This window comes from Microcaecilia unicolor, chromosome 1 (assembly GCF_901765095.1).
Source record: "Microcaecilia unicolor chromosome 1, aMicUni1.1, whole genome shotgun sequence".
Lineage (NCBI taxonomy): Eukaryota > Metazoa > Chordata > Amphibia > Gymnophiona > Siphonopidae > Microcaecilia > Microcaecilia unicolor.
In genome coordinates this window covers 580,188,562-580,204,186 of record NC_044031.1, presented here as the reverse complement: position 1 = coordinate 580,204,186, position 15,625 = coordinate 580,188,562, and the positions used below count along the sequence as shown (strand labels likewise).

General features: G+C 44.9%; 1 protein-coding gene across 3 annotated transcripts in view; it reads left to right on the top strand.

Annotated features, from left to right (window-relative positions):
• The window catches only part of ATAD2 (ATPase family AAA domain containing 2), a 393,801-nt gene that overhangs the window by 368,643 nt on the left and 9,533 nt on the right, over positions 1 to 15,625 (top strand). For all 3 annotated transcript variants that reach the window (XM_030218745.1, XM_030218753.1, XM_030218736.1), the window contains exon 27: positions 4,504 to 4,632. In XM_030218745.1, the coding sequence (XP_030074605.1) occupies positions 4,504 to 4,632 (129 nt within the window). The remainder of the gene's footprint in view (positions 1 to 4,503; positions 4,633 to 15,625) is intronic.

Genomic DNA, 15,625 nt, shown 5'->3' with positions numbered 1-15,625 from the left:
AGTTAACATGCCAGGGAGAGTAAAATGCCTCCTCATACTCTCGTGGAGTGTAACCCAGTTCTTCCAACACCCAATCTCCCAAATGACGAAGTAAGCATGCATAATTATACAATGATAAGTTGAGATTAAATTTGATTTTTCTGAGGAGAATTTTAAAAAATCAAAATACAGCATTGGAGAAGTTTAAGGCACTTTTCATTGAGGTTCTCAGTGGTTCTTGTGCCATGGGGATTCCAAGGTCTCCCTCCCCCTGTCCTCCCTCCCCACACTCGTTCCTCTGGAGGGATAATATGCTGTGCCTCGGTTCCTCTTCCCAGTTCTGGGAGAGGGCCCTTCAGTGCTTTTCAGAGTCCCATTGACAGACTTACTATTAAAAAAAAAAAAAAAAGTTTAGCTACTGAGCACAATGGGCTTGATTCAGTAAATGGTGCTCTAATTTGGGCACCAAAAAAAAATCAGCGCAGAGCACTGCTCTATAAAGAGCACTCAGAGCTGAGTGCTCTTTATAGAATAGCACTTAGAGCCTATTCCTGCACTGAAATTTGGGTGCTGGTATTTGTCAGCTGAAACTCCGTGTAAATGCCGCGTTTGTGCAAGGGAATGCCATTATTCTATAACTTCGAACGCAGATTTTTGGAATGCCCCTGATTTGCACGCTAAGCAGCATTGACCTGGATCCTTGCATGGGGGGAGCTATAAAGCGCTTGAAGCGCCTCCAAAAAGAAGCCTGAAAACCCATACCTTTGCAGAACAGTAAAGAGAAACTCCCAGTAAACCCGATCAAATGCCTTCTCTGCATCAAAGCTAACCAACAAGGACGGAGCATCTGACTTTTCCACGCGTTCCATAGAAATGAGAAGTTTATGCATATTGTATGTTACTGTGCGCCCTCTAACGAATCCTACTTCCTGTTCCGAGATCAACTTCGGGAGCACCTTAGCCAACCGATTGGCCAAGATTTTCGCAAATAATTTGGTTTCCGTGTTCAAAAGGGAGATAGGCCTATATGAAGAAGGCTTTATCGGATCCCTCTCCTTGAGATCCTGAGCAAGTCACTTAACCCTTCATTGTCCCAGGTACAAATAACCTTAGATTATGATCCCATTAGGGACAGAAATGGAATAAACTTTTTTTTTTTTTTTTAAACCCTTAAATTGGCAAGAACATTGTATAGCATACGCTACTTGTTGGGAGTTAGTCTGTGTAAGATTATAAAGTTCTTACCTATTTTAGGGTTCTTGATGGTAGTGGTTACCATGGCATATTGGCAACAAACACATTGATTACAACAATAATGTCAAGGTTCCTGGCCCCTAGGTTCTCATCAACTAATCACATACTAATGCTCATCCCTGTGAAATTCACACTTAGCAAAACCTCCGACCAAGTATACCAGGGAATGGGGAAAATATACAAATAGACCATTTTCTCCGATTCGCTTTAAATTTACTACTTTGTAGCTTCATTGTGTACCCCCTAGTCCTAGTATTTTTGGAAAGAGTAAACAAGCAATTCACATCTACCCGTTCCACTCCACGTCATCTGTCTTCTCCAAGCTGAAGAGCCCTAGCTGCTTTAGGCTTTCATCATAGGGAAGTCGTCCCATCTGATAACTCAATTTTTTCTTTTATGCCAGCTGAGATCAGTTCTCCCCTTCTTTGATCATGTTACTTTCTGCTCTTTAATTCTTTCTCTATTCATGACACATCTAGATTATTATTTATTTAGGTATTTCCAACTCGTTATTCAAAAGATTACAAACATTACAAAATACAGCCATCTGCCTCCTCTTGTCATCTACAGAAATTAGATCATGTCACATCTGCTTTGAAAGATCATCACTGGTTGGCGGTCCACTACCATGTTCAATTTAAAACTTTGTTTCTAGCTTTTAAATCTTTCCAAAGGGTACACGTTTCTTTCTTTCCTTGCTGACCATTCCATATTAATCACCACACACATTAAATTCTATTAATGACATCACATGGTTTTACAAGGGCCTCGTTTAACTCATTTAGTTTGTGGAACTCTATGCCAATATCCATTCATAGTATACTAAAGAAATTTAAGGCACTTCTGAAGGCATGGTTGTTCCAACAGGCATATCCGAGTGGGTGAGGTTACTCTTGGGCACTGGGTCTTGGAAGTGGTTGTATTATGACTGCCAGTTTTACTGAATTTTATTCTTAACTGTATGATAATCTTGTATGCATGTTTTACTTTCTTATTTGGTTATTGTAGTTCTTTTCTTTGCTTTTTATTTTTTATCTGTAAACTACTTTGCTCTGTTTATCAGTTATATCAAGTCATGAATAAATAAATGGACACACTCGGAGATCACTGGCCCAGTCATCCCCTTCTTTTGGTTCTGCCACCATGTTCTTTTTTTTCTTTTTATTTTGTTTTTCTTACTATTGGACATCCAAGGATAAACAAAATCCTCTTTAAAGTCCTTTTCATCTCTTTGGAATTTCTTAATTGATTGCATTTCACTGTGAAACCACTCGGTCTTCGCTAACAGTTGTATATCATAAAACACGTTAAATTACATTTTTCTCAATTCATTACTAATTTCTGGCTTCTCAATTTTGCTCTTTTCTCTGTGTTTCAGTAATCAGAGCATTAAATCTAAAGCACATTTATATGAAGAATACTGTTCCATCTTTTGTGAAATCATCATATATCATCCATAAATAACCTAGGCTTTTTAAAATATTGAGCCTTCATGGAATTAACCTTTTTTTTTTTTTTTCAATATTCAGTCAAGATTGCACTGTAATTCTAATCACGCTGACCTTTTTGACAAGTCCAGTTGGTTACAACTCTCCTTCTTCCATCAATGAAGGAGTATTCAAAATTTCTCACATGCTCTGTAGAATAACCATGCATTAAATGTCATTATGCCCAATCCAACACACTAATTACCAGTTTTCAGGCAAGAGCAAAGATGACCAAATTAAATATATATTTTTTTTAATTGCTCTTTATATGGAAGGATGGAACTCTAGCTGGTAGTACTGAGAGACTACCTCAAGGGAGTCAGCGATGCCATTTTGATATCCAGAGCCAGGTGGAGTGAGAGTGGAAGCAGACTGCTCCCATCCCACTCAACTACTGAGGCACTACTGATTAAGTAGTGGGGGGAAGGGAGGGCTGGGGTTTGCTTGGGGGGGGGGGGGGGGGACGACAGTTGTGACTGTCATTGCCAGGGGAAGTCAGATGGAGAAAGATTGAACTTCAGCTTTTTTTTTTTTTTTTTTGGGGGGGGGGGGGGGGTGCAGCACTGGCCACAACTACTAAATACACCGGCAGTACAATCATGCTATTCTGCAGGTACTACAGCCAGCCATGCAGTATGTGTCTTTCCTTGCGCTAAATTTGCACATATTTAACAATTTCTATTCTGCCTTTATCCAAGGCAGATAAAATACTCATAATAAAATCAAACAAAACAAAATATATAATACTCAAAAATACCTATACATTCCAACATCTTCATACCCATTGATGGGCGGGATAGGAAGTCCACTAATAATCTTGGAAACTTTACATGTCAACCATAAATCATCCTGACTTTAAACATCATCATCACCTCAATCTTTGTGTACCAATATATATATATTTTTTTTTACAACATCACACTTCAATAAGAGAGATCCAAAATTTTCAATATTTAAATTTGTATTTTATTTGTTTCTGTTTATATTTGAAATGACATTTTAAGTTTGTTCAATATTTATCCTGGAGTGGATGAAGCAAAGTTGAAAAACCAGAGGAGAGACCAGATTGAATGAGCAACACACGGGAGAGGAGAGGCTGCTATAGTGGGATAATATAATAGATAAATGTGTAGTAAAACAAAAGAATGCACATAGAGGAACAAAGTTGGGCTGGCCAGGTGTTTCTGTGACATTGCTGCATGCTACCATGTGAAAAGACCCAGTTTCAACCCCAGTGTGGGGTCTTCTGCAGCTCGAGTCAGTTAGGACTAAGAATATATTTATTGCCCCAGAGAGACATAGAGATAGTTGTGATCAACCTTCAGGATACTTTCAGGACCCCTAGTGTACTGCTTGCACTTTTAGGACTTTTAAATGATGCTGGGTGGGGGGTGGAACCATAAGCCTTTGTAGCTGGTGGCTTTTCTGGAAATGAAAGGATGAACTACTTTGCCAAGCTAATAATTTAAAACCTGTGGGTTTTTTTTAATTATATAAAGTTGGGGGTTTTTCCCAAATATGCTAAAATTTCTTAAGGCATGCTGCAGAAACAATCCTATTACCACAGGTGTATGGGATGCTATGCTGAATAACTCAAGAGTGTGCATGGTTTCATGTCCATCCCTGTTCTCTCTGGAGCCACTCTATATTATGTAAATAGAGCAGTGAGAGATGACACCTTAGGGGGAGAGCAAAAGCATGAAGATTTTACCTGCTTTTATAAAATAACTTGGTCTTAAGAGAAAATGTAAAGATGATTTTTTTTAATGTTTGCTGTTCTCAGAAACTACTGAAGAGAGTTACTGAAAAAAGTCAAGGATACAATGTTTTTCACTTGGAAAAACTATATGCATTCCTCAGCCATTGTATCTATCGTCATCGTAAGGACTATGACAAGACACAGTTGATACAGGTAAACATTGTTTATTATATGTGTCAGGCACATTTCTTTTAGCTCTTTAGAAATATCCATGTGTTTGTACTTCACCCTTGTTTAATACACAAGTACATATGGGGTTAATGAAGGCACCACTGCTCACAGGTTTAATTTTATTAGTACTATTTATATAATAGCATAAACCCAACAAAGGCCAGCAGAGGGGCTGTTTTATGCTTGTCTAGGGATGGGGTGGGAGGTATGGAGTGTATATGCTTGTGGTCAAAGGACTGTGGGGAGGAAGATGACGGCAGAGTGAGTGCATGTGTTGGGGTGGGTTGATTAAACAGGGTATTTGTGCAGGTTTATACAGCATGTTGGGGATGTGTGGTGGAATATCTGGGATGGGCAGTGTTGGGGGTCATAAGTATTGCCATACTGGGACAGACTAAAGGTCCATGAAGCCCCGCATACTGTTTCCAACAGTGGCCAATCCAAGTCACAAATACCTAGTAAAAGCCCAAAAAAGTACAAAACATTTTATGCTGCTTATCCCAGAAATAGTGGATTTTCCCCAAGTCCAATTTAATAATGGTCTATGCACTTTTCCTTTAGGAAGCCGTCCAAACCTTTTTTTAAACCCCACTAACCGCCTTTACCACATTCTCCAGCAACGAATTCCAGAAATTAATTACACGTTGAGTGAAGAAAAATTTTCTCAGAATCATTTTAAATTTACTACTTTGTAGCTTCATTGCATGCCCCTTAGTCCTAGTATTTTTGGAAAGCGTAAACAGATGCTTCCAATCTACCCGTTCACTCATTATTTTATAGACCTCTATCATATCATATCATATCATATCATATCATATCATATATCATATCATATCATATCTTTTCTCCAAGCTGAAGAGCCCTAGCAGCTTTATCCTTTCCTCATAGAGAAGTCGTCCCATCCCCTTTATTATTTTTGTCGCCCTTCTCTGCACCTTTTCAAATTCCACGATATGTTTTTTGAGATGCAGCGACCAGAATTGAACACAATATTCGAGGTGCGGTCGTACCATTGAGCGATAGAAAGGCATTATAACTTCCTCATTTTTGTTTTCCATTCCTTTCCTAATAATACCTAACATTGTATTTGCTTTTTTAGCTGCTACAGCAGCACACTGAGCAGAAGGTTTCAACGTATCATCAATGACGACACCTAGATCCCTTTCTTGGTCAGTGACTCCTAACGTGGAATCTTGCATGACGTACCTATAATTCAGATTCATATTTCCCACATGCATCACTTTGCAGTTGCTCACATTAAACGCCATCTGCCATTTGGCTACACATAAGTCCCACTTCTCTTTCATGCACAAAAGTTCTTCACCCCCTAAACTGTACAGTTCCCTCAGGTGTTTAAAGCCCAAATGCAGGACCCTGAATTTTGTTAGTATTAAATCTTAACTGCCAAATTCCAGACCATTCCTCCAGCTTTGCTAAGTCCTTTCTCATGTAACTATCAGGGGTGTCTACCCTATTGCAGATTTTGGTATCACTTGCAAAGAAGCAAGCCTTACCAGGCAGTCCTTCAGCAATATCGTTTTCAAAAATGTTAAAAAGAACCAAACCTTGCAGCACACCACTAGTAAAATCCTTTTCCTTAGAATGAGCTGTATTTATCACTACCCTTTGTTGGCTTCCACTCAACCAGTTCATAACTCAAGTCTGTCACTTTAGGGCCCATACCAACGGCACTCAGTTTATTTAATAGTCATCTATGTGGAACTCTGTCAAAGGCTTTGCTAAAATCTAAATACACCACATCTAGCTCTCTTCCTTGATCCAACTCTTTGGTCACCCAGTCAAAGAAATTAATCAGATTTGTGTGACAAGACCTGCCTCTAGTGAAATCAGATCAATGCTTGTATACTGCTAATATCCCCTTTGGTTCAATGCGGTTTACATTCTAGGTGAGAGAAAAGCCTGTAATGTTACTGTGAGATATGAGAACAATTGGAGACCACTGGTGTAATTATAGGAAATGATAATGGATAATACTAGGAGGTAGAAGTCAATGGATTGTTATGAAGCAGTCTTTGGGGAAAAAGGGGTTTTAGCCTCTTCCTGAAGCTAAGGTAGCTGTTTTCTGTTCTGATGGCAATAGGTAGAGATTCCCACATTTTAACTCCAAGTACAGGGAATAGAGAGCTGAAAATCTTCTGATTTCGAATTGTCTTTTGAAACAGTGATAGTAGCATCAGTTCTCTGTCTGTTAGACTGGACCACACTTAGAGAAGTGGTCTTTGTCAGCTGTTCAGAGATGAAACCCTGTAATATTTGAAAAACTAAACAAGCAGCTTTGAACCTGAGTCTTTCTGCTATGTGAATCCAGTGCAGTTTAAGATCAGTTGAAACACTAAGAACATAAGAGTAGCCATACTGGGTCAGACCAGTGGCCCATCTAGCCCAGTATCCTGATTTCCAAACAGTGGCCAAGCCAGAACCCAAATCATGGCAACACTCCATACTACAAATCCCAGGGCAAAGCAGTTGCTTCCCATGTCTGTCTCAATAGCAGACTATGGACTTTTCCTCCAAGAATTTGTCCAAACCTTTTTTTAAACCCAGATACGCTAACTGCTGTTACCACATCCTCTGGCAAAGAGTTCCAGAGCTTAACTATTGAGTGAAAAAATATTTCTCCAAGGACAAACAGGCTGCTTGTTCTCACGACTGGGTCGGCGGCCCAGAAACTGAAGTCTTCCTTAGCATGCGCGGCCATCTTCCCGCCCATCGCGCGAGAGGGCCCGCTCAGTTCTTTCTTTTTCCGCGGTAGAGAGTGGCTGCTTGTTGGTCTCTCTCCTCAGCCCAGTGAAAGAGCCTTCGGTTTTTGCTGTCTATTTCAGCATATTTTTCTCTCCTTAGTTTATTTCTTACCCTGTCTACACAGTTAAAAAAAAAAAAAAAAACTCCATTATTTATTAGTTTGGCCCCTTTAAGTTTCCTTTCATTTTTGTCAGGCCGCGCGTATGCGTTCTCATTTTTGTGCCTTTTTTATTGGCACAATCGAGAATTTTGACTTTGCCGCCCCTATTTTTCCGTCCATGTCATGGAGGACTCCCAGCGGCTTCAAGAAGTGTACTTGGTGCAACCGGACGATCTCGGGTACCGACCCCCACGCGTGGTGTCTTCAGTGCCTTGGGCCCGACCATCACCCAGATGCATGTAAGTTGTGTCTTAGCTTGAAAAAGCGGACACAGGCGTCGAGACAAGCTCTTCGGGACTGACTTTTCGGAGCTTCGTCCGGTTCCTCGACTTCGAAAGCGGTATCAAGGTCAGCGGCGTTGATGTCAACACCGGGGATGGCATCGACTTCAGGAGAGCAGGTAATGTCTGTCCGGAGACCATCACATGCTGGGAGCAGTGAGCCGTCAAGTGGGTCTCCACCTGTCTCGAAGACTCCTGCTGGGCAGGCCCACCAGGACTGACCACTCTTGGACCCGACCCCGAGGAGGTGTGTGGATTCCACTTCCTCCTTGTCAGTACCGAGGAGTATCGATGACGTGCATCGAGCGAAGGCTAAGGAGCACCGTCATCGGTCTCCTAAGCACGGTACCGGGAGCTCCAGGGCGTTGAAGGATTCGGCACCCGTGAAGCGTCGACGCCGGGAGGAAGGCTCATCCTCCATCAAAGAGTTGTCGGTCTTCAGGCAGCCCGGTACTGCCTCCTCAACCTCTACAGATTCTGCCGCAGATTCCTGCACCGATCCCGCACCCTTCCTCGACAGCGACTCTGGACGAGCGCATCCAAGCCATTCTTCCAGGTCTTGTGGAAGGGTTCCTGCATCAGTCTGCTTCGGTACCGGGGGTGCTTGCGCCCTCCGTACTGTCGATAAAAGCGGCAACTGGCTCTCCGCCTGTGGTGAAGTCTTCGACGCCGGTGCCATCTGCGGCATCAGCCTTGGCTGCCACCCAGGTCAATTCCCCGTCGACATCGCTGGAGGGAGCTTCATTGCCACCGGCATGGGAGTCGACTTCTCGACATCGTCATCGAGGACATGGTTCCTCGGCGTCAAGATGGGCCCAGTTTCGGACTGCAGTTAAGGAACTCTTGTCCGATACCGATGAGGACGCCTTGTGGGATGAAGGGCAAGATCCCAGGTATTTCTCTTCTGAGGAGTCTTGTGGTTTTTTTCTCCAGAAAGAAAGCTTTCTTCCCTGGAGAGTCTTTTTCTCTTCATTTGTCCGGGAAATGTCTGTGGCTAGTCCCTTCCCTGTGGTATCTGAGGATGAGCCCAGGACTGAGATGCTCGAGCTCCTTGACTATCCTTCGCCACCTAAGGAGTCATCCACGGTTCCTTTGCATAATGTGCTCAAGGAGACACTTATGCGGAACTGGTTGAAACCCCCCTAAGTAATCACACCATTCCCAAGAAAGCTGAGTCCCAATATAGGATTCACAGAGAACCTGAGTTGATGAAGTCGCAGTTACCTCACGACTCTATGGTTGTGGATTCCGCTCTCAAGAGAGCCAGAAGTTCTAGAGACTTTTCCTCGGCGCCTATCAGTCCTCTATACTCGTGGCCAAAATTCAATCTTACCAGCTCTACACGAGCATTCACTTGTGAAACACGGTGAAGCAACTGGCGGACTTGGTTGATAAGCTCCCGCCGGAGCAGGCCAAGCCTTTTCAGCAGGTGGTCAGGCAGCAGAAGGCATGTCATAAATTCCTGTCCAGGGGTGCTTACGATTCTTTTGATGTTGCATCCAGAACCGCTGCCCAAGGTATAGTGATGCGCAGTGTAACCAGGTACCTCTTAGTGCAGCCAAGGATAGAACAGTCTCCTCCAGCTACAGGCTCCCGGTACAGTCAAGAAATAAATGTCCACCAGCAACTTCAATCTTAAGGACTTTATTCCTTTATTCCAGGTTTCTAGTAGTCCTGATACACGGTTCCAACAGCAGCATTCACCTTCAATCTTAAGCCCATATAAGCCACCTGAAAGTGTATGGCAAATAGTCCCCTTTAAGCAGTAGGCTATCAGCACATACCAGGATTCAATACAGGCTCACAGTCAGTTCCAGTCTGGGCTCTTTATCCAGTGCACAATATACAGTAGTTCAATTCCAAATAGAAGCAGTTCTTTCAGTTCATCATCACAGTTAAATCACAAAGCAGCAGTTTCTACCTTCTACTCTCTTTACCTTCAGGAGAGTTCAATACTTTAGGGACTCCTCATACCCAAGGGATCTCACCCTGCATCTGCTTCACTGGTTAATTCAATACTTTAGGGACCTCCCTTACCCAAGGATTTTCAGCCTGCAAATACTTTTGGGACTTCCTCACACCCAAGGGATTTCAGCCTGCTTCAGTACTTTAGGGACCTCTCTTACCCAAGGGTTTTCAGCCTGCAACTGCTTCTCTCTTCTGGGCTCCTTCCCACCTGCCTAATCAATCCCTGGCTTCTGCTCTCACAACCAATCATTCTCCTTCCATTAGCTTCCCCCACACCCACACCAGCTGAGTTAAGCATTAGACTAATGATGAGCTCCTGCACACAGGGTTTCCTATCTCTCTTTCCCCCTAGTGGCAGCCAATCTACACATCCTGCCAGCTTACCCCCATGTCTTCCCCTATTGCAGCTAGGAGTCCAGTCCGGGTTCTTCATCTCACCCCCTGGCTCCTTCCCTGCAATGCCTTCTGGGACTTGTATTCCAGACTGAAACTGCCTTAACCCAATTATCCTGGATGTGACTTTATCACAGCAGACTCTCATAGCCTCTGACCTGGACAATCGAGTCCAGCAGCGGATTGCGGATGCTCCTTGCCGGGGGGATAATATTTTTGGTGAGAAAGTCGAACAAGTGGTCGATCAGATCACTCAGCGGGAAACCGCTATGGACAATCTCTCCCGCTGGGCGCTTTCTGCTACTACCTCATCAGGTAGACGATTTTTCCGTGGAAGGAAGAATGCTCCCTATGCTTATAACAAGCGTAGGTACAATCCTCCTTCTCAACAGCCTTCTCAGGTTCATCCTCAGCACGCTCATTCTCGTCAACAGCGTGCGCCAAGGCAGGCTCCTGAAATTCCCCAGCAAAAGCAAGGGACGGGCTTTTGACTGGCTCCAGCTGAGCATAGCTGCTATAAAGGTGAGTGCCAGACGACTTGCCGGTCGGGGGGAGGTTAAAATTTTTTCACCAAAGGTGGCTTCTTATAACCTCCGATCGGTGGGTTCTTCAAATAGTCCGGTTAGGATACTCCCTCAGTTTCATCTCCAGACCTCCAATTTGCCCAACGGGAGCTCAGTCCTTCAGCTTCCAGCACAGGCAGGTTCTTGCAGAGGACCTCTCCGCCCTTCTCAGCGCCAATGCAGTCGAGCCCGTTCCACCAGGGCAAGAAGGGCTGGGATTCTATTCCAGGTGGTACTTGTGCAAAAGAAAACAGGGGGGGATGCGTCCCATCCTAGACCTAAGGGCCCTGAACAAATTCCTGGTCTGAGAAAAGTTCAGGATGGTTTCCCTGGGCACCCTTCCCATGATTCAGGAAAACGATTGGCTATGCTCTCTGGACTTAAAGGATGCTTATACACACAGCCCGATACTTCCAGCTCACAGGAAGTATTTTCGAATCCGTCTGGGAGCACAGCACTTCCAGTATTGTGTGCTGCCCTTTGGTCTGGCGTCTGCACCCAGGGTCTTGACAAAATGTCTGGCAGTAGTTGCAGCGTCGCTACGCAGACTGGGAGTGCTTGTGGTCCCTTATCTCGACGATTGGCTGGTGAAGAACACCTCAGAGGCAGGAGCTCTACAGTCCATGCAGATGACTATTCAACTGCTGGAGCTACTCGGCTTTGTTATAAATTACCCCAAGTCCCATTTTTTCCCTGTTCAGAAAATGGAATTTATAGGAGCTCTAATGGACTCACAGATGGCTCAGGCCTATCTTCCAGAATTGAGAGCAGACAATCTTCTGTTTCTAGTTTCCATGGCCAGGGCGTCTCAGCAGATCACAGCTCGGCAGATGTTGAGACTTCTAGGCCATATGGTCTCCACAGTTCATGTGACACCTATGGCGCGTCTTCACATGAGATCAGCTGGACCCTAGCTTCTCAGTGGTATCAAGCTGCAGGGCATCTAGAGGATGCAATCCAGCTGTCCACCGATTTTCAGAATTCCCTTCAGTGGTGGACAATTCGGTCCAATTTGACCTTGGGGCGTCCCTTTCAAATTCCTCAGCCACAAAAAGTGCTGACAATGGAAGCATCCCTCCTGGGGTGGGGAGCTCATGTAGATGGGCTTCACACTCAGTTTGGTCCCTCCAGGAAAAAGGTCTTCAGATCAATCTTTTGGAGTTGCGAGCAGCCTGGAACGCTCTAAAGGCTTTCAGAGATCGGCTGTCCTATCAAATTATCCAAATTCAGACAGATAATCAGGTTGCCATGTACTACATCAACAAGCAGGGGGGCACCGGATCTCGCCCCCTGTGTCGGGAAGCCGTCCAGATTTGGCTTTGGGCTCGCCGTTACAGCATTTTTCTCCAAGCCACATATCTGGCAAACAGTCTGGCCGACAGATTGAGCAGAATAATGCAACCTCACGAGTGGTCGCTCAATTTGGGCGTTGTACGCAAGATCCTCCGAGAGTGGGGCACCCCCTCGGTGGATCTTTTTGCCACTCAGGTCAATCACAAGGTTCCTCAGTTCTGTTCCAGACTTCAGGCCCACGACAGACTAGCGTCGGATGCCTTTCTCCTACATTGGAGGAAGGGCCTTTTGTACGCATATCCACCCATACCTCTGGTTGGGAAGACTTTGCTGAAACTCAAGCAAGACCGCGGCACCATGATTCTGATTGCTCCCTTCTGGCCGCGTCAGATTTGTTTCCCTCTTCTTCTGGAGTTGTCCTCCGAAGAACCGTGGAGATTGGACTGTTTTCCAACCCTCATAACTCAGAATGAGGGGGCGCTTCTGCATCCCAACCTTCGGTCTCTGGCTCTCACAGCCTGGATGTTGAGAGCATAGAATTCGCTTCCTTGGGTCTCTCTGAGGGTGTCTCCCGGGTTTTGCTTGCTTCCAGGAAAGGTTCCACGAAGAAGTGTTGTTCTTTCAAATGGAGGAGGTTTGCCGTCTGGTGTGATGATAAGGCCCTAGATCCTCACTCTTGTCCTACACAGACCCTGTTTGAATACCTTCTACACTTGTCAGAATCTGGTCTTAAGACCAACTCCGTAAGAGTTCATCTTAGTGCTTATCATCAGCCGGTAGAAGGTAAGCCTATCTCTGGACAGCCTTTAGTTGTTCACTGATGAGACAAAGTCAGCACGGATTTAGTGAAGGGAAGTCTTGCCTCACCAATCTAATGCATTTTTTTTGAGGGGGTAAGCAAACATGTGGACAATGGGGAGCCGGTTGATATTGTATATCTGGATTTTCAGAAGGCGTTTGACAAAGTGCCGCACGAAAGACTCCTGAAGAAATTGCAGAGTCATGGAATCGGAGGTAGGGTATTATTATGGATTAAGAACTGGTTGAAAGATAGGAAGCAGAGAGTAGGATTGCGTGGCCAGTATTCTCAGTGGAGGAGGGTAGTTAGTGGGGTCCCGCAGGGGTCTGTGCTGGGTCCGTTGCTTTTTAATGTATTTATAAATGACCTAGAGATGGGAATAACTAGTGAGGTAATTAAATTCGCCGATGACACAAAATTATTCAGGGTCGTCAAGTCGCAGGAGGAATGTGAACGATTACAGGAGGACCTTGCGAGACTGGGAGAATGGGCGTGCAAGTGGCAGATGAAGTTCAATGTTGACAAGTGCAAAGTGATGCATGTGGGTAAGAGGAACCCGAATTATAGCTACGTCTTGCAAGGTTCCGCGTTAGGAGTTACGGATCAAGAAAGGGATCTGGGTGTCGTCGTCGATGATACGCTGAAACCTTCTGCTCAGTGTGCTGCTGCGGCTAGGAAAGCGAATAGAATGTTGGGTGTTATTAGGAAGGGTATGGAGTCCAGGTGTGCGGATGTTATAATGCCGTTGTATCGCTCCATGGTGCGACCGCACCTGGAGTATTGTGTTCAGTACTGGTCTCCGTATCTCAAAAAAGATATAGTAGAATTGGAAAAGGTACAGCGAAGGGCGACGAAAATGATAGTGGGGATGGGACGACTTTCCTATGAAGAGAGGCTGAGAAGGCTAGGGCTTTTCAGCTTGGAGAAGAGACGGCTGAGGGGAGATATGATAGAAGTGTATAAAATAATGAGTGGAATGGATCGGGTGGATGTGAAGCGACTGTTCACGCTATCCAAAAATACTAGGACTAGAGGGCATGAGTTGAAGCTACAGTGTGGTAAATTTAAAACGAATCGGAGAAAATTTTTCTTCACCCAACGTGTAATTAGACTCTGGAATTCGTTGCCGGAGAACGTGGTACGGGCGGTTAGCTTGACGGAGTTTAAAAAGGGGTTAGATAGATTCCTAAAGGACAAGTCCATAGACCGCTATTAAATGGACTGGAAAAATTCCTCATTTTTAGGTATAACTTGTCTGGAATGTTTTTACGTTTGGGGAGCGTGCCAGGTGCCCTTGACCTGGATTGGCCACTGTCGGTGACAGGATGCTGGGCTAGATGGACCTTTGGTCTTTCCCAGTATGGCACTACTTATGTACTTATGTACTTATGTACTTCATGAGAGGTTTGCTTTTGTCAAAGCCCCCTGTCAGACCTCCACCAGTGTCATGGGATCTCAACGTCGTTCTCACGCTCCTTTTGAGCCACTGAATTCCTGCCATCTGAAGTACTTGACCTGGAAGGTCATTTTCTTGGTGGCTGTTACTTCAGCTCGTAGTGAGCTTCAAGCCTTGGTAGTGCATGCTCCTTATCTAAAGTTTCATCACAACAGATTAGTCCTCCGCATGCACCCTAAGTTCTTACCGAAGGTGGTGTCTGAGTTCCATCTGAACCAGTCAATTTTCTTGCCAACATTTTTTCCCCATCCTCATACCCGCCCTGCTGAACGTCAGTTGCACACCTTGGACTGCAAGAGAGCATTGGCCTTTTACGTGGAGCGGACAAGCCCCTTCAGGCAGTCCGCCCAGATGTTTGTTTCTTTTGATCCCAACAGAAGGGGAGTCGCAGTCGGGAAACGCACCATTTCCAATTGGCTAGCAGATTGCATTTCCTTCACTTATGCCCAAACTGGACTGACTCTTGAGGGTCATGTCACGGCTCATAGTGTTAGAGCCATGGCAGCGTCAGTGGCCCACTTGAAGTCAGCCACTATAGAAGAGATTTGCAAAGCTGCGACATGGTCATCAATCCACACATTCACATCTCACTACTGCCTTCAGCAGGATACCCGACGCGACAGTCGGTTCGGGCAGTCGGTGCTGCAGAATCTGTTTGGGGTTTAGAATGCAACTCCACCCCCCCCCCCCCCCCCCCCCAGGCCCATTTTTATTCTGTTCCAGGCTGCACTCTCAGATGTTCTAGTTCGTAGGTCAATCCTTGTTATGTCCTCGCCGTTGCGAGGCCCAATTGACCTTCCTTTGTTGTTTTGAGTGAGCCTGGGTGCTAGGGATACCCTAGTCGTGAGAACAAGCAGCCTGCTTGTCCTTGGAGAAAGCCAAGATACATACCTGTAGCAGGTATTCTCCAAGGACAGCAGGCTGATTTTTCTCACAAACCCGCCCACCTCCCCTCTTGGAGTTGTCCTTCTCCTTGTTATTTATTTCTTATCTAACTGAGCGTGGCTCTCGCGCAACAGGCGGGAAGATGGCTGGAAAGCTCTGTCCAACTCTTTCCTGGGCCGCCATGGACGCCAACCCAGTCGTGAGAACAATCAGCCTGCTGGCCTCGGAGAATACCTGCTACAGGTATGTATCTTCGCTTTACTCCTATTTGTTTTAAAAGAATTTCCATGTAATTTCCTTGAGTGTCCCCTAGTCTTTGTACTTTTGAAATGAATAAAAAATTGATTTTCTTCTACACATTCTACACCACTTAGGATTTTGTAGACCTCAATTCATATTTCCCCTCATCCATCT